The 17,327-nt window shown below is 52.2% G+C and overlaps 1 protein-coding gene across 1 annotated transcript; it reads left to right on the top strand.

Annotated features, from left to right (window-relative positions):
- Window positions 1–1,382: 1,382 nt before the first annotated feature.
- Window positions 1,383–15,273, top strand: DVL3 (dishevelled segment polarity protein 3). The gene is made up of 15 exons (XM_042955680.1): window positions 1,383–1,749; window positions 7,047–7,116; window positions 7,627–7,748; window positions 7,870–7,979; window positions 8,148–8,283; window positions 8,465–8,558; window positions 8,766–8,835; window positions 9,460–9,599; window positions 9,783–9,859; window positions 9,975–10,042; window positions 10,198–10,347; window positions 10,923–11,054; window positions 11,240–11,407; window positions 14,401–14,616; window positions 14,715–15,273. Exons 1-15 carry the CDS (start codon window positions 1,589–1,591, stop codon window positions 15,149–15,151), a joined length of 2,151 nt encoding a protein of 716 aa, XP_042811614.1. The 5' UTR covers window positions 1,383–1,588; the 3' UTR covers window positions 15,152–15,273.
- The last annotated feature ends 2,054 nt before the right edge of the window (window positions 15,274–17,327 follow it).

The raw sequence follows: 17,327 nt of genomic DNA, 5'->3' as shown, positions 1-17,327 counted from the left end.
TAAAAAATATAGCCAGCATATTATGAAACAAAAAGCTGTAGAGGTTGGCAGTTTAGAGTTTTGAATACAGTGCTAAGAATATTTGGAAGGCACTGGGGGAATGTCGAGAGGTTCCTGAGCAGAAGAGTTGTGTGGAAGAGGTACTTACTCTGAAAATGCTAATTAGACAACGATACAAAATGGAGTGGGAGGAGCCCACACTTGTTACTGTGGCCTTAAAAGACCTATGTGGTCTAGTCCCAGCCTATGTTTCCAGCCTCATCTACCACTATCACTAAAGTCACATTGGCCTCCTTGTTCCTCAAATTGGGAGAGAGTTATTTGTGCCTTGAGTCTTTATATTGGGCCATGCCCTCTGCTTGGAATGCTTTCCTCCCACACCAGACCCTCTTATAGCTGCTGCTGCTTCCATTCTGTCTTAGCTCAAAGGGAAGAGGCCTTCCCTAACCACCCATAATTCTCTTCTCCCTTTTACTATCACATTGCTCCATTTTATCTTTTTCATAGCATGTGTCACTCTGAAGTTATTTATTACAAGCTTGTGTGCTGCTTTTCAGATCAGTGAAAGTCCTGAGAGTAGTCTTACCTGTCTTGTTTTGCTTTATCCCCTACAGTATGCCTTGCACCTAAATGGACACTTTATTGAATGAATTAAAAGCTAAGGGGTGAGAAAATCTATTAGGGACCGATTACACCTAGTTCTGGTTTCTTACTGTCCCAGTCATGCACTCATTTTCATTCTTGCACTTGTTCCGCATCAATCCATTTATTAAGCCACTGCTTTGCACCTAGGTATTGTATTGAAGTTATAAGAAGAAATCAGAACTCGATCCCATTCTGTCCTCAAGGAACTCAGTTTGACAGACTCAGTGACAGCAGCTATGCTTTTCAAAAGACCCTAAAGGGCCATGTGGAGGTCACTTTCCTCCAATGATACCTGGTCAGAATCACACATCCCCCGCCCCCCCCCCCCAACTCTGGGGACCAAAGTGACCCCTGTGTTACACCCGTCCCAGGCTGCTGAGGAACAGCCGATAGATCCCCCCCTGGGTCCATAGCCGGGGCCTTGGTGAGTCCGGGAACATAGCCACCCTACCCTGGTGAGATCTACCCTTCCTTTATGGGGGCCTAGGCGACTGCCACCAATCTCCCCGCGGGCCTGGGACCTGAGCGCCTGAGGCCAAGCTTGCAGCTCAGCGGGTAGGCTGGGTGTCCGCGGGGCCATCTGCGGTGAGGCCAGCGCGGCTCGGCGGCGGACGGGGGCGGGGCTCGTGCTGGGGCGGGGCAGCGCCCGGGTCGGGGGAGGGGAGCGGGCCCAGCCGCAGCCCAGAACCCGGAGGGCCGCGGCCACCGGAAGAGTCGTAGTCGCCAGCCGAGCCGGGAGAGTGGGGAGCGGAAGCGGCGGCCGCGGCAGCGGCAGGCGGCGCTGGGACCCGGGAGCGGCCGGAGAACAAGGGAGCTGGCGCCGCGGCCGGCTGCCGAGCGAGGCTGAACCGCTGGGCCGCGCCGAGCGCCGTCGCCGCCCGAAAGGCCCGGCCCGGCCGCCGGAGCAGGCCGCGCGCGGGCCCCGGGGCGCGAGGCCGGAGCCATGGGCGAGACCAAGATCATCTACCACCTGGACGGGCAGGAGACGCCGTACCTGGTGAAGCTGCCCCTGCCCGCCGAGCGCGTCACCTTGGCGGACTTTAAGGGCGTTCTGCAGCGACCCAGCTATAAGTTCTTCTTCAAGTCTATGGACGACGATTTCGGGTGAGGATGGCCCCCGCCTCACCTCTGGGGGACCCGGGCCCCTCCGGCTTCTCGCGGCCCACTCAGCCAGTTTGGACTCCCCTTGCTACACTGGCTTCTAGCCCTACTAAGGATTCTAGGGGCGACTTGGCCATTTGGGCCGCCTCTTTCAGCTGGAGTTCCAGCCTCTTTAGGGATTCTCCTTTTGCCTCTTATGGGGGACCTAGGCCCCCCTAGTTTAGGAGGACGACCAACTCCCCAAGAGCAACCGGAGTTCTGAGCCTCCTCACCTCCTCAGAGACCAGCGGCCCACTTACACACACACCCCCCTCCACCCGATTCCAGAGCCAGAGTCCCTAACCTTCCTCCTGCCATGGGAGCCACCTTTTAGCATAGACTTAGGATGTTTGGCACTCGGCCTTCTCCTTCTCCATCTTTTCAGCTCCACGACTCAGAGCCATATTTGGAGTAGTGCTTCCAGGGGCTTTGCTGGGGACTTTGAACTGGAGGGAGGGGGAGTTGGGGGGGCTCAGGGACTAAGGCTGCAAGCTAAGGTCAGCAAACCTAATGTTTATTTAGCTGTCTCCCCTCCCTTGTGGGGTGTTCGGGATGTTGTCAGAGAATCAGAGTGCCTGACCCCTGAGAAGTCCCCACTAGCCTAGGTACTGATTTCCCTTCAGAACTGGGGCCTTTTTCCTCCTGATGGTGGCCAAGGGGGAGACCTTGGAAAGGGCCTCAGAGCCTGGATGGGAGGGCCAGAAAGAGTCTCTTAGTGTTCTTCATCTTCCCCTCCCTGGCGGGGTCTTCTCCACCCAGCTGCAGGGCTTTGGACAGGCTGAGTTTGGAAGCAGCGACTTTCCCTTTAAGAGGGGATGGAATGTTGGAGCCGGAAGGTTCTGTAGCAGCTGGCCTGGGAGGGGGAGCCTAGCCCATCCCCTCACAACCCCCCCCCCCCCCCCATAACTCCCAGGGGACTGGGGGAAGGGGAGGCCCCCAGGCTTGCCTGCCCCACACTAACTGGGCACTGGGCCTGGAGGCCTGTAGGGAAGGCCTTCCCGGGGCCCTCTAGGCCTAAAGGCTGTCTCTCCTGCCCTAGCCTGAGGCCTGCACTGCTCTTTGGAGCTGAGGCCCCAGAGCTGAGTGAGGGGAGATGTTCTCTTCCCCAGTGTTGATATTTCTGGCTTCTCTTCCAAGACCCCTGCCCTCCTGGCCCTGGAAAGCAAGCATCTTCTCTCTCTTCTGCCTAGCATGTTTTGCTGTCACGTTTCCCCATGGAACTCAGGGTTTGATGAGCCCATGAGATCCTATGTGTGAGAACGCTTTGTGCAGTGGGAAGTGCTATGCGTCTTCTGACCAGTCCTGTTTCTGTTGTTGTTCCTACCCTGGGGTGAGGTACTTGTAGTGTAGTAATCATTGTCTGGCTTTAGTCCAGGGACAGACACTCCTGATTGGAAGATTCTGAAGAGGGATCGATCGATCTGCAAGGGGTGAGAGTGAGGGGGCAGATGCTTTGGTCTGGTAAGAGAAAAACAGAGCTGGAAGAGACCAAGATGCTGCCACAGGGTATGGGATAGGGGAAATCAGTTAGAGTCCAGTGTGCTGGGGTCATTTGCCTTAAGGGACTAGGGTAGGCCTGTGTCTCCACTCCCAACTCACCCCTGAACCCACTGGGCTTAGCTCTCACCTCCTAAACCTAAACCTCTCTGGGCTGCCTCCCACTCCGCCCGGGCTGCTATCAAGCCAGGCCTAACTACAATCATAGTTACATCTGCTCACTGTTGACTTAATACTATTCTTTAAATCCACTGTCAGCCCACTCACTCCTTCTTAGCTTGACCCAGTCAGTAATATGAAATCACAGGTCTGATTTTCTATTTGTATTTCTTTCTAAAATATGTTTAAAAAAAAATACTTAACTATTGCATTAAATATTCATCAGGTACACCTGAAGTGATCTTGCATACATTAGTGGTACTTGAACCATCGTTTGCAAAATGTTATAGTAGACTGTTTTAACAGAGTTGAGAACAAAGCTAAAGGAGGAGATTGGTTTTGTTTTTATCCCCAGAAGGATTAATGAGCAGGAGACGTGGTAGGGCTGTCTTGTCACAGGACTAGTAGCTAAGAAGTATATATTTATTTCATGTATTTAACAAATTCTTTTTATGGTACTTTGGTATACATGCACTGATCTAAAAGCTTTTCAAATCTTTATTCATTCAATCATCTTAAAAGCCCTATGAAATAAGTAGTAATATCCTCAGTTTTTACATGAAAAAACTAGAGCACAGAAAACTTAAGTAATTTACCCAAGGTCACATAGCTGGTAAGTGGCAGAGCTTGATTTTACATCAGGAATCTGGCTCCAAAGTCTAAGACCTTAATCACACAATTGTAGGTATTATTATCACTGTTTAACAGACACATCCTCTCCAAAGGAGATGCTGAGCCTTGGCAAACTGTAGAAATGATAGGGTTGCCACTTATCCTAGCCCCATGAGACCAGGGTCGGGCAGAGGCCAGTAACCTCTGCTGACAGATGGAGAGTGGGTCAGAGGAGGAAGGCTGCTCTCCAGGCTCAGCCTAAGGTTCTGGCTTATAAGGCCTGAGGACTCCCCAACTCCCATCTGGTCTCCAGAAGTATTTGTCAAGCTAGGGTAGGCCCAACCCTCTTAAATTACTTGGATAATGGAGGAAGAATAAACATTTTCACCACTGAGGGAGATGGTGGATGAATATTAGAGTGGCCTTGAGCCGTAGGTAGGAACAACATGGGAAGTTGGGCCACTATGTTCCTGCCCACTCCATGTCACACACTGCCTTGCCTCTGCACTTGGTACTGAGAGCACACTCCTCTTGTCTTCCTGGGGCCAAATTTTCCCATCCTCTGGGTTTAGCTTTTAAAGTTATGACACTTTATCCTGTTTACCCTTATACCAACCCAGCTCCTAGCCAGGACATGACACCAAAGACACCTACTCAACAGACATCTGTCCAGTGAACACATCTGCTGCTCTTGTGGTTCTGACTACTTCCCACTTGCCATATACTTGTGTGAATTGTCCGTTGGGCCATAACCTCCAAGGACAAGGCGGGTTCCTGGTCTGATGCTTCTTGAGGTTTTATACAATGGCCAGCATAGGATTTAAAACCTGCTGGGCTCTTAGCAAAGGCTTTTTAATTGAATGGACAATAGTGAGCAGATTTGTTTGGTCCCTGCCCTTAGAAATTTACACATAGTTGGAAAGAGAGAATAGACCCTGCTAAAAATTGACACGGTTAGTAATTAGCTTTTATTGTAATCCTAGACCATGCCAGGCGTTTACAAATCCCACTTACCAGGACAAGACAAAGGCTTGGAAAAGTTAAGAAACTTCTCTGAGATAGGAGGGCTAATAAGTGGCAGAATTAGAACCCAGATTTGTCCAACTCTGCTTGGAGTGTGTGTGTGTGTGTGTGTGTGTGTGTGTGTGTGTGTGTGTGGCATGGAACTCTGAACCATTCATCTCCGTGGTGTGAGGGGGAGGCTTGTCTGAGGTCCCCCAAGGCTGCTGCTGAAGATCAGCTGATCCTTGTGAGTCAGCAGAGCCTTGGCGACCTGTCGGTGACCCCTAGAAAGAGAGGAAACATCTGTAGCGTGGAGCTGTGTGGTGGGGCCTGCTGGGGGAGTGAGTGGTGGGGACTCAGCAGCAGTTTCCCACTATAGGGAGACCCTCTCCAGAGCAGATCATAGTCTCTGCCATTTGGCCCACATACCCCATTTTCCTGTGAGTCCCAGTTCCCCTTGTGGGCTGCAAGTTTAGGGTACCCCATGGCCAGACTGGCTGGTGAGTCTGAGCTACTTCCATGTCCCTTCTTTTCAGCATGTTCTGTCTCTAGGCTTTCTGGCATCATGGGCCTGACTTGTGATGCTTTTTTGGGGTCTTTGTGGGGTTGGAAATGGTGTAGGAGCCAGAGCTGGATGGGAGGGAGAAGGGCAGGCTCAGTCTTCAGACTTGGCTGTGAGTCCAAGAATATGAGCATCACAAGGAGCCAGGCATGTTCCCAGCTCTAGGCAGAAGCTGCTCCAAGAACAAGGAAGGACTAGGCTTCCCAGCCTCCTTCCTTGCTATCTTCCCTCTCTGCTCACAATCCCAGGCACATGTCTTCCTCTTGCCATTGATGGCATCTTTCCAACTCTGTACTCCTAGGGTGTTTGACACAGTCTGGGGGTCCCCAAACTGTAGTCATAGTCTGACTTATCACCTTGATGCACCCCTCAAGCCAAACTACATGCCTGTATACACATCCCACCCCTGCCATGCCCTACATCCCTGTCTCCCCAACCCTTACCCACCACAGATCCACATCACCTCTCACTGTACAGGAAAGAATGCGAAGTACCATGGGAAGAGCATGGGTTTTAGAGTCAGGCAAGCTTGGGGTTGAATTTTAGTTCTGACGTCTTTCTGCTCTGTGGCCCTGGGCAAGTTACTGAATGTTTCTCCATTTCTTTACTCATAAAAAGAGGATATTGTCCACACAATGAAGGTGATGTGAAGATTATACATTCTAACTATAGGGAGATAAGATGGCATAATAGTTAAGAATAAAGGCTAAAGAGTCAGGCTGACCAGGATTCAAATTCCAGCTCTTCTTGGTGATGTGACTGTAAGTGAATTTCTGAACCTACTAAGTCTTAATTTCCCCATCTGTATCTATCTCAGCATTGCAGTGAGTATTAAATGAAATGAAATAAGCAAAGTGCTTAGCTTAGTGCTTGGCCCATGATACATGCCCAGTAAATGAGAGCAGTTTGTTGCTATTACCATAGTGGCAGTGGAGGATGTTCAGTAAATACCTTTTTCCCTTCTCTTTCCTAATTTCCTTAAACTCCTCATCCACACCTTCCAGAAGAATGTCAGGATTCCCAACTAAGAAGGGAAAGAGAAATAAGGGTGTACTTTTTCCTAGTTTAGGGTCAGAGGGAAAGAATAGGTCTAGCCCAAAAGAGCTATGTTGGGGCTAGGTAAAGCCCTTTCGAGATTTTAGGGAATGGCCACACTAGGGGGGACAGCAATTTGTCAGGTGTAATTTGCAATCACCTGATGACTAAGAGGACACTCTAGGGCAGCATCTGGCCTGGGCAGGGCTGGTGTCTTCCTGGTGGTGCTAAAGAGCTGTCCTTGGGTGACCCCCACTTCTGCTCCCATTTGAAAGGCTTAGGCTGGTGGTTTGATTCCCAGGTTAGGTGGAGGACCCCCTGAGTTAGGATTGTGAGGACACTTCCATTTCCACCCCAGAAAGCTCATTCTGAGACCCCCACCCTTTCCCTGCAGAGTGGTGAAGGAGGAAATCTCTGACGACAATGCCAAGCTGCCCTGCTTCAATGGCCGGGTGGTGTCCTGGGTAAGGAGCTCTCCTCAGCACCCCTCCTCCTATATTCCTATGGTGGGCTGGACAGAGGAAAAGCATTGCTAAGATTGTAGCTGGTGGTTTTATGCTTCAATATCTGAATCTTCCTTGAGTTTTCTACCTGAACTGTTTCTCCCCTCAGATTATGTAGCCTTGGTGAAAGGTTAGTTGGCCGGGGGTAGGGGGAAATGTGGGACATTGTAGGACAATGTCTCCTATGCCTTTTGAAGCACTTTGCCTCAGATTCCAGCCAACCTCTCTTTTGGACCACTGACCCTTGTTCCCTGCCCCCATGCCACTTCCAACAACCCATGCCTCCCATCCCCCCATCAGTGCTGATAGCACTGAGTCCATTCCTTGCCTCAGCTGACCTTGCACAGTCCTGTCTCTTCTTCCTCCATGTCCCCTGCTTCATTCTCCCCAAGTCTGCATGCCCTTCCAGAAGCCATCTGCTATTTCCCTGGCGCCCCTGTACCTACTACCCACCCATTCTTTCCCCATCAGTTGGTGTCTGCTGAGGGCTCACACCCAGAGCCTGCTCCCTTTTGTGCTGACAACCCATCAGAACTGCCACCACCCATGGAACGCACAGGAGGCATTGGGGACTCCCGGCCCCCATCCTTCCAGTGAGTGTGACCTCAGAGTGGAGAGGGCCCTTGGGGAAGGGCCGCATCAGCTCAGCCCAGGGCTGGGGGAGGGAGCCCCCAGCCCTGCCCCCTCTCCCACCAAGTCTTCTCTTCCCTGCAGCCCTCATGCTGGTGGAGGCAGCCAGGAGAACTTGGACAATGACACAGAGACGGACTCCTTGGTGTCAGCCCAGCGTGAGCGGCCACGCAGGAGGGACGGCCCAGAACACAGTGCGTCTTCCCTAAACAGACGCCTTCTCCACTCCTCCATTCAGCTGTCCTCAGCCCTGTTCTGAGCTCTGGATATGCCTAGCCCCGGTGCAGCCCCTAGCCCCTCCCTGTGTCTGTCCTTCCCTCCTGCGTTGACACTGTGAACCCAGCTGCCTCTATTCCCTACAGCAACCCGGCTAAATGGAACTGCAAAGGGGGAGCGGCGGCGAGAGCCAGGGGGTTACGATAGCTCATCCACCCTTATGAGCAGCGAGTTAGAGACCACCAGCTTCTTTGATTCGGATGAGGATGACTCCACCAGCAGGTGGGGCTTTGGTTTCATTGGTACTATGGGGCAGGTAACCGCCCCTCCAAGAGCCCTGACCCCTAAGGATGCTGGGACCCTGGGAGGGCTGTGGGCTTTGCGTGGGGGACTTGGGCCCTGCAGTGCCTCTTGTGGGGCAGGGCTGGGCCAGCCTGGTGGGGAACGACTGTGGGCCCCCCAGGTTCAGCAGCTCCACAGAGCAGAGCAGCGCCTCACGCCTGATGAGAAGACATAAGCGGCGGCGGAGGAAGCAGAAGGTTTCGCGGATTGAGCGGGTATGGGGCCTGAGGGATGGGTGGGGGCAGACTGAGCCCTGTCCAGGCAGATCCAGGGTGTGTGCTTCCTTAGACCCCCTCCTATTGGGCCAGGCTTAGAGCCTTAGAGGGGAGGGGGTACTGAAGGCTCCCCTTGTGGAAGAGCTAGGTGGGAACAGTGAGTTCTTGGGACCCCTACCTGCTGCTCAAGGCCTCTATCTATTCCAGTCCTCGTCCTTCAGCAGCATCACGGACTCCACCATGTCACTCAACATCATCACAGTCACTCTCAACATGGGTGAGTCTGGTGAAACAACTCTTGAACATTTATATACCAGACACTGGGCAAACTTGAGGAGGTCAGAGAGGCATAAGATACATTCCCTGCCCCCGAGGAGCTCTCTCTCATAAACATAAACTGGTACATAAACTGATCGTTTCAGTATCTCATGATCAGGGCCATGACAGAGATCAGCACAGAGAGTTGTAGAAGCAGAGAATGGCAAGGAAGGCTTCCTGGAGGAAGTGATTTCTGATTCTTATCCCCCTTCCCATTTTTCAGCCATTGCTTGTTGCTCTCTGATGTCTCTCATAGGCACTCTCTTTAGGAAATAACTGGCTATAGTGAAAAGAGCCCCAACCTTGGAATTTAAGCCTGAGTTTGAATCCTGCCACGTAATGGCTTAGAAAAGTCATTGAAGCTCTCTGAACCTCATTTGACTGTTTTGTAAAATGGGACTAAGAGTCCCTGTGGCAGAACTAACAAGGATTAAATGGAAATATTCTTGACCATCTTGAATTCAGGACCTTATTCAGGTTCAATGAATGTTAGTTCCCATCCCTTTCCACCCTTGACTGATAAAGGGCTTGGAATTTAGGTAGGAACCTTGTTCCCCTCTTAAGGTCTTATTACTCTCTATAGAAAAGTACAACTTTTTGGGCATCTCCATTGTGGGCCAAAGCAACGAGCGAGGTGATGGAGGCATCTACATCGGCTCTATCATGAAGGGTGGGGCTGTGGCTGCAGATGGACGCATCGAGCCGGGAGATATGCTGTTACAGGTACCACTGCCCACCCGGTGTGGCGGTGTGGGTGGGGAGAAGGGAGATATTCCTACCCTCTGTACCCTGCTCATTTAGAGGCCACTTCTTGGTAGGGGGAAGACCTCCTGATCCACCAAGCTCTGCTTCCCTACCCACCTCCCCAACCCAGCTGCTTATCCCACTCCTGGCCCTCTCTCCCAGGTAAACGAGATCAACTTTGAGAACATGAGTAATGACGACGCAGTCCGGGTACTGCGGGAGATTGTGCACAAACCGGGGTACGGATGGGATGGGATGTTGGGAAGGAGGGGGCAGGCATTTCTGATTCTCAAGCAAGGGGGTTGGTCTGGCCTCCACGCATCCTGCCCTCACTAGGGTCATCCTTGCTTTCAGGCCCATCACCCTGACTGTAGCCAAGTGCTGGGACCCAAGTCCACGTGGTTGCTTCACACTGCCCAGGAGTAAGTGGATGGGGGACTCAGCCCTAAAGTAGGTGCTTGGCATACATGAGCCATGTCTCTCCTTCCTTCTGTGTTGCCTTGAACCCTCATACCTACCCTGTTGGGCCTGGCAGTGGACAGGGTAGGCGGCCCCTGACCTCTCATCCTCCCTGCAGGCGAGCCCATCCGGCCCATTGACCCTGCAGCCTGGGTCTCCCACACTGCAGCCATGACCGGCACCTTCCCTGCCTATGGCATGAGCCCCTCCCTGAGCACCATCACCTCCACCAGCTCTTCCATCACCAGCTCCATCCCTGATACAGAACGTGAGTGTCCAGTCCTGCCCCCTAGGCCCAGCCAGACGGGGCAAGGTGGGAGGGACTGATGAAGGCCCACGTGGAAACTCTTGCTTAAAAGTGAGAGGGAGCTGGGAGTTCATCCTAGCTACCTCACACTGCAGCTTCCTTCAGTGGACACCTAACCCTCACTAAACAGTGTTTGCTTCTGAACCTGTATTGAGCATCCAGTGAGCCTGTTTCCTCTAGTAAAACAGGACTAATGATACATAGTCTACCAGGTTCCTGGGGGTTTAATGAGAGAATATAAGTGAAGCCTCAATCACAATATGTGGCATGAAGTAACACTCAATAAATGACTGCTGTTTTCATTATAATACACATATTCTATGCTAAGCATCTTCATTTATATTATTTCTGTCTTCAGATATACTCTCGAAATAGATATTAAAGTCCCTATTTTTACAGAGGAAACTGAGTGTCCTAGAAATCAGTAATGTGCCCAACATTGGTCCACAATTATTAGATGGTAGAGCTGCAATGCAAATTCTTCTCTACCTAACTCTAACCCCTTTCTGCCTCACCATTCTGCCTCCCACCCCTAGGCCTAGACGACTTCCACCTATCCATCCACAGTGACATGGCCGCCATCGTAAAAGCCATGGCCTCCCCTGAATCTGGGCTGGAGGTCCGTGACCGCATGTGGCTCAAGATTACCATCCCCAACGCTTTCATCGGTGAGAGGGCCCCATGGTGGGATGAAGGCCGGGGTGGGGAGTGATGGGGCAGGGCAGGCTGGGGGCTAAAGTGGCCCTCGGGCCACTCCTTTGAGCTAGAACCAGCCCCAGCCTCATGGCTCTTGTGAAGTCAGATGAGCCCAAGTCAGGTGGGCCTCCCCATCAAGTGGCTGCCTTGCCTCCAGGCTCAGATGTGGTGGACTGGCTGTACCACAACGTGGAAGGCTTCACTGACCGGCGAGAGGCCCGCAAATATGCCAGCAACCTGCTGAAAGCCGGCTTCATCCGCCACACTGTCAACAAGATCACCTTCTCCGAGCAGTGCTACTACATCTTCGGTGACCTCTGTGGCAGTATGTGCCTCCCCCACCTCCTTGCTCTGTCTCCTGGCTGGGAGTGGGGAGGTGCCCAGGGATGTGGCAGCAGACTCCAGGGAACCCACACAAAGCGTGAGCAGGCAGCTGAGCTGGGGGCCCAACTCAAGGCCTGACACAGGCCTCCCTCTCTAGTAGAAGCAGAGCCAAGTCAGGCCTTTTCACCTTCTCTGCGTCCCCGTCTTGGGGCTGGCATTTTCTAAGTGCCTGATGTGTTTCTGGCACCATGCTGGTTGTTTCTAAGCAGCATATCACTCTCAGTCCTCACAACCTCCACCTCCTCACCCTTGGGTGAGGTGGATCACTATCCCTATTTTAGCTGAGGAAACCGAGACTTAGAGATGTTAGATAGTCCACCCATTCTCACAGCCAGAAGCAGAGTTAGGCCTTGGGGGTCCAGGTCTTTCTGGCTCCAGAGTCCTCATTCTTACCACCATCTGGGGCTACCTAGGTGTGTGGTATTGCAGAAACATTGTCTTAGCAAAGTCAAATGCAGATTCTCCTGTTGGCCCCTGATCAGCCTCTAAGCATCAAGCAGGTTCCACCAGGGCAAGACCTAGGGCTGGCCTGAGGCCCCACATCCCCAGCCTCCTCATACCCTTGAGGCTAGGCTGGACCTTGGGACAAAACTGGAAAAGCTGTCAGGGCCAGCTTGTAGAGGACTCTGCAAGCTGCATTGAGCAGTTTGGACTTGATCCTGAGAGAGTGCAAAGCCAGTGAGGGTTTTAAGGAGGAGAGGTCTCAGGGAACTCCCCCCACCCCCCCTTCTCCTCCTGAGCACATAGACACACTTTGGGAAGGAAGGGGAGTTCCCAAAACAGGACATTTCAGGACTTGGAGCATTCCCAGCAGCCACCTCTGCCTCAGGGAGCCTTTTGTCAGCCAAGGGTGCTTGCTGGCTGGAGTCCAAAAGCTAACCTTTGTGTGTTGTTTTTTATTTTTGTTTTTTTTTAAGTTTATTTATTTCTTTTGGGAGAGAGTGAGAGAGAACAAGTAGGGGAGGGGCAGAGAGAGAGGGAGAGAGAAAATCCCAAGCAGGCTCCGCACTATCAGCGCAGAGCCTGATGTGGGGCTCAAACCCACAAACTGCAAGATCATGACCTGAGCTGAAGCCGAGAGTCAGATGTTTAACTGACTGAGACACCCGGGTGCCCCCAAAAGCTAACTTTTAAAATGCTTCAGATTAGGTTCTAGGTTTAGAAAGGCTGTTGCTGCAGAGCACAAGTCTGTGGTGGATGCATAGGGTTTTAGAGTTGGATAGCTCTGAATTCAAATCCTAACTCCGCCCTGACTATGTAAACATGAGTAAGTGACACTGCCTCTCATTGTCTCAATTCCTTGATCTGTAATTTGGAGGTAATAGTAGAACCTATTTTAGAGCTGTTTTGAGGTTAAGACAATGTGTATAATGCTTTTAGCACCATGTTTGTCCGACTGTAAGTGCTCTAAAAAAAGTTCTCCATTTTTCATATATTTAATTGATTCTAAGGTGAACATTTTTTTCACATTGCAATATCTCTAAAGTTGGGATACACCTTAAAATTAATGGCTTTTTAGACTGAATTCTATATGGTTATTATTACCATCATTAGCAGAAGTGAGGCCTAGCCCCAAACATGTAGGGACACCTAAAGCTTCTCAAGACAGTTGTGGTTTTTGCTCAAGAGATGTTGTTCTATCCCTGGGCCTCCTGGGTCTTCTTTCTACCCTGGGCCAAGGCCCCCAGAGGCCCAGTTCAGGGATATGCTAACAGAGGTCTTTTTCTTCTCACTGGCCAAGGTCTCCTCAGCTGGGAATGTGGCAGACTCAAAGGAAAGAGTTGGTGACCTGGGTAGCCAGCCCCAGGAGTCCACAGTTAACTCCCCTCAGGACAACAACCTGGAGGCCGAAACAGTCACCAGCTCTTGGGGCATGAGCCAAGGCAGGCCCTTGCTTCTCACCAACCCCCACCCCCAGCCCCGTGCTAGCTGCAGGCCTTAACAGGTCGATGGCTTAGCTGGTAGACTCCACAGACTGCCTCAGCCCCCTCAAATCCCCCTCTCCTGACCAGGTCACATTAATACATTGAGATGAGTGCTGTGAAGGATGAGGCCTCCCTGGGAACAGAGTGGAGGGCGCAGAGGAGGCACCTAAGTTGTTCTCTTTCTGAGCCCTTCCCACCTTCTCCAGCAGCACCAGAAAATTTATCTGGGCCAAGGGCTTTTGTATGGGGAGAATCTGAAAGGCCTATGTTCTTTCTGGCCTATAATGGGTACTTTTTTTTAGTCCTAGGTGAAAGGAGAGGGCAAAATTTCACCTAAATTTCCCCAAAATGTTCCCTACTCCTTACTAATGACTCATCTGGAAAGGTAAGAAGAAAGGAAGCAACTCTTAGCTTCTGCTCTGGCTACAATTTGGATTGACCTCAGGCCAGTCATTTAACCTCCCTGGACTTCACTTTCCTCATCTGGAAAAAATGTGATAACATTTGCATGAGGTGAAGTGCTTTGTATTGTGCCTAATGAATCGCAGGTATGCAATACCTGTCTGGTATTTCAGCTTCCCACATTCCCCTACCTTTACCGTCTAAGTGAACAAAAGAGAAAATTACCAATTAAAAGTTATGCTCCTTGTGGCCCACTAAGGAAGGAGGAGAAACTGTCAAACGCTTGGAAGGGGGCCTCCCTGAGACTGGGAGTTGAGCGTAAGGATTTGGCACTGAGCATCTGAAGTGGTGACTCAGGGCCCTCCTGAGGAGGGTTTTCCTTGGGGCTGTGTCCATAGGGTCTCCCTCTCCACCATCTCAGGTTGGTGGCAGAGGGGGTGTGAAGAAGTGAGAGATCTCTGACCTGTGCCTCCTCTTATTTGGGGGACAAACTACCACTGCTGTTGGTGTCATCGCAAATGTACCCACCCTACCTAGACTGGGGGACCTTTCTCTCCTGACCTAGGGGCATGACCCAGCTCATCTGACCCTCCCCTCCCCTCTGCAGACATGGCCAACCTGTCCCTCCATGATCACGATGGCTCCAGCGGCGCCTCTGACCAGGACACGCTGGCCCCTTTGCCACACCCAGGGGCAGCCCCTTGGCCCATGGCTTTCCCTTACCAGTACCCGCCGCCCCCGCACCCCTACAACCCTCACCCAGGCTTCCCAGAGCTGGGGTACAGCTATGGTGGGGGCAGCGCCAGCAGTCAGCACAGTGAAGGTAAGGCAGGGGGATTGGGGGTGGGGGGTGCACAGGTGAGCCCCAAGCTTCTGCAAGATCTGAGCATCCCCCATCCTGTCCCTGCCTGTCCCCTACAGGCAGCCGGAGCAGTGGCTCCAACCGTAGCGGCAGTGACCGACGGAAGGAGAAGGACCCGAAGGCGGGGGACTCAAAGTCTGGCGGCAGCGGCAGCGAGTCGGACCACACAACCCGCAGCAGCCTGCGGGGGCCGCGGGAGCGGGCGCCCAGCGAGCGCTCAGGTCCTGCCGCCAGCGAGCATAGCCACCGCAGCCACCACTCAATGGCCAGCAGCCTGCGCAGTCACCACACGCATCCGAGCTACGGCCCCCCTGGCGTGCCCCCTCTCTACGGTCCCCCCATGCTGATGATGCCCCCTCCGCCCGCGGCCATGGGGCCCCCAGGAGCCCCTCCGGGTCGCGACCTGGCCTCCGTGCCCCCCGAACTGACAGCCAGCAGACAGTCCTTCCGCATGGCCATGGGAAACCCCAGTGAGTTCTTTGTGGATGTGATGTGAACAGGACCCCTCCCCCACGTCCATCCCACTCCCACCCCTGGGCGGTTGCGTCCCTCTCTCCATCCGTCCGTCTTTTTTACTTTGTCTGGTACCTGAAAGGGAAATAAATTGAACTAAATTCAGGCGCGCTAACTGCTCGCTGGGCGCAGCGAGGGGGGGTGCACCCACCGATCGCCACTGCGGCCCCTAACCTGCCATCAGCCCCAGCTTGTCCCTCTGCTCACTAACTGCTGCGTAGGACTTGCCAGTATCCTTCTGTCACTGGGACCTGACTTGCTGGTGCTGCTCCTTATTCCCCACAAACACTTCAGGAGTTACCCCAGTGGTGCCCTTGAGGCCCTGCTCACCCCCTTCTCCCCGCCTTTTCCCCCTCAGCAACCTTGCACTGTTCAGTCAGCTACATCAGCCCTCTATTAACTGCATCTCCTCAAGCATGTGTGCCAATCTCTTGACTTTTCCCCCACAATACTGACACCAAAAAATATTTGCTCCATTTATTCCTCTTCCTAACTGCCCACCGCACCCCCATCGCTGCCCCAGTCCTGCACCCTAGAACTATAGTCACTTATAATAACCATCCACATGATCCCTGCCTGTGCTGGCCTTCACTAGAGGCCCAAAGGACCCCCTTAGTTGCCTGAGCTGCTAGTGGCTTTCAGGAAGCATATCTGTTCTTCCCCTACATCCACACCCCCATGCCTGCCCTGTGTGCTGGTTCCTTCCGACCCCTAACCCTACTAACCAGCAGGCTCATCTCACCTCTGGGCCTGAAACATTTCTTTTCTTTCTTTTTTCTTCCCTCAATTTTTCCTGGGCCTGGAGCAGCCAAGAATTTCGGGCTGTTTGACTTTCTGTGAGCCCCCATCAAGGGGAGGCCCAGCCTCCGAGGAGACCAGGAACCCTGCTTCAGCAGCCCCTCAGGGCTTCCCAAGGATGTTCAGCCCCCAAACCCACACTTCAACATGTTGAGTCACTAGGCTTTGTTGGAGGGTTCCAGCCTCTCACCCATGTATGAGAGACTGTTCCCCTTTCCACAGAGTGCCCATCCCACTCTCCCTCTCTCCCTCTCTCCCTCTCTCTCTCGCCCTCTCTCCTTCTCTTTCACACGCACACATACATACACAAACACATACACATACACGTGTCTATGCAAGTTCACTTAAGCCTCAGGGCTGGTCCCTGCTCAGAGGGCTGGACCTTCTCTCCAAAGTTGTGGGGCTGGTCCCCTGACTTCCCTCTCCCCAAACCATCCACACATGTCCCCATCATCTTCCTACCTGGATAAAGCCCATAAGCTGGATCTCAGGTCAGGCTCAGCAGAGGACTCCGTAAACAACTGACAGGCTGTTCTCACCCCACTTCCTACCCCAACACCCTTATTTCACAATAACCATGATACCCCAGAGAAAGGTTGGGCAGGGGGTCTTCTGGGACCTCTAAAATGCCGGGTTTTATTTTTTACCTTATTCTACAGTTTAAACAAATCATGATCTCTTTAAGCCTCTTCTATAAATTCTCCTGGCTCACCTAAGCTTCCATACTTTTAGGACTGAGGTGTCAAGAGTACAACTAAGTCTTAAGCTCCAGGCTTTGGGGCAAACCAGGGTAGGGACATTTTAACAAATACTTCTGGAGTTTTTGGTGCATAAGGGCTGTGCTGGAAGTGTGACTCAGTCTTGCCTGCCTTCCAGGAGCCCAGGCCATGGCTTTCTGTAGCCACCACTATAGGGCTGCCTCCTATGCTTCTTTAACTTTTCTGACTCTGCCATGTTCAACTCCCTTGAGAATTCCTCCAGTATTGCTCATGCCTTCAATATTGGTGCTCCTTGTGTTCTTTGGTTCACTTCTCTTTCCTCTATATTTACTCGCCAAATGGTGTCACCTATACTGATGTCCTCAATTGCCATTGATATGCCGGTGATTCTAAAATATGTATCTTCAGCCCCAACTTCCCTCCAAATTTTGGATCTGTATCATCACCCACTGGACATCACCATGGACATATCCATATGGACTCAACTCATTCCCCCATCAAGTGTGTTCCTCCTGAATTCCAATCCTGGTTATCTTCATCACACTGTATGTAGGCTAACCAGCTAGGAACAGTTATGGGCTTAAATTCTTCCCCCATCTTTCTAGTCAGCATATCATATCCATTACACCCCAGCAATCTTTC

The sequence above is a fragment of the Panthera leo genome, chromosome C2, assembly GCF_018350215.1.
Source record: "Panthera leo isolate Ple1 chromosome C2, P.leo_Ple1_pat1.1, whole genome shotgun sequence".
Classification (NCBI taxonomy): Eukaryota; Metazoa; Chordata; class Mammalia; order Carnivora; family Felidae; genus Panthera; species Panthera leo.
This window is presented reverse-complemented; position numbering and strand designations above follow the sequence as displayed.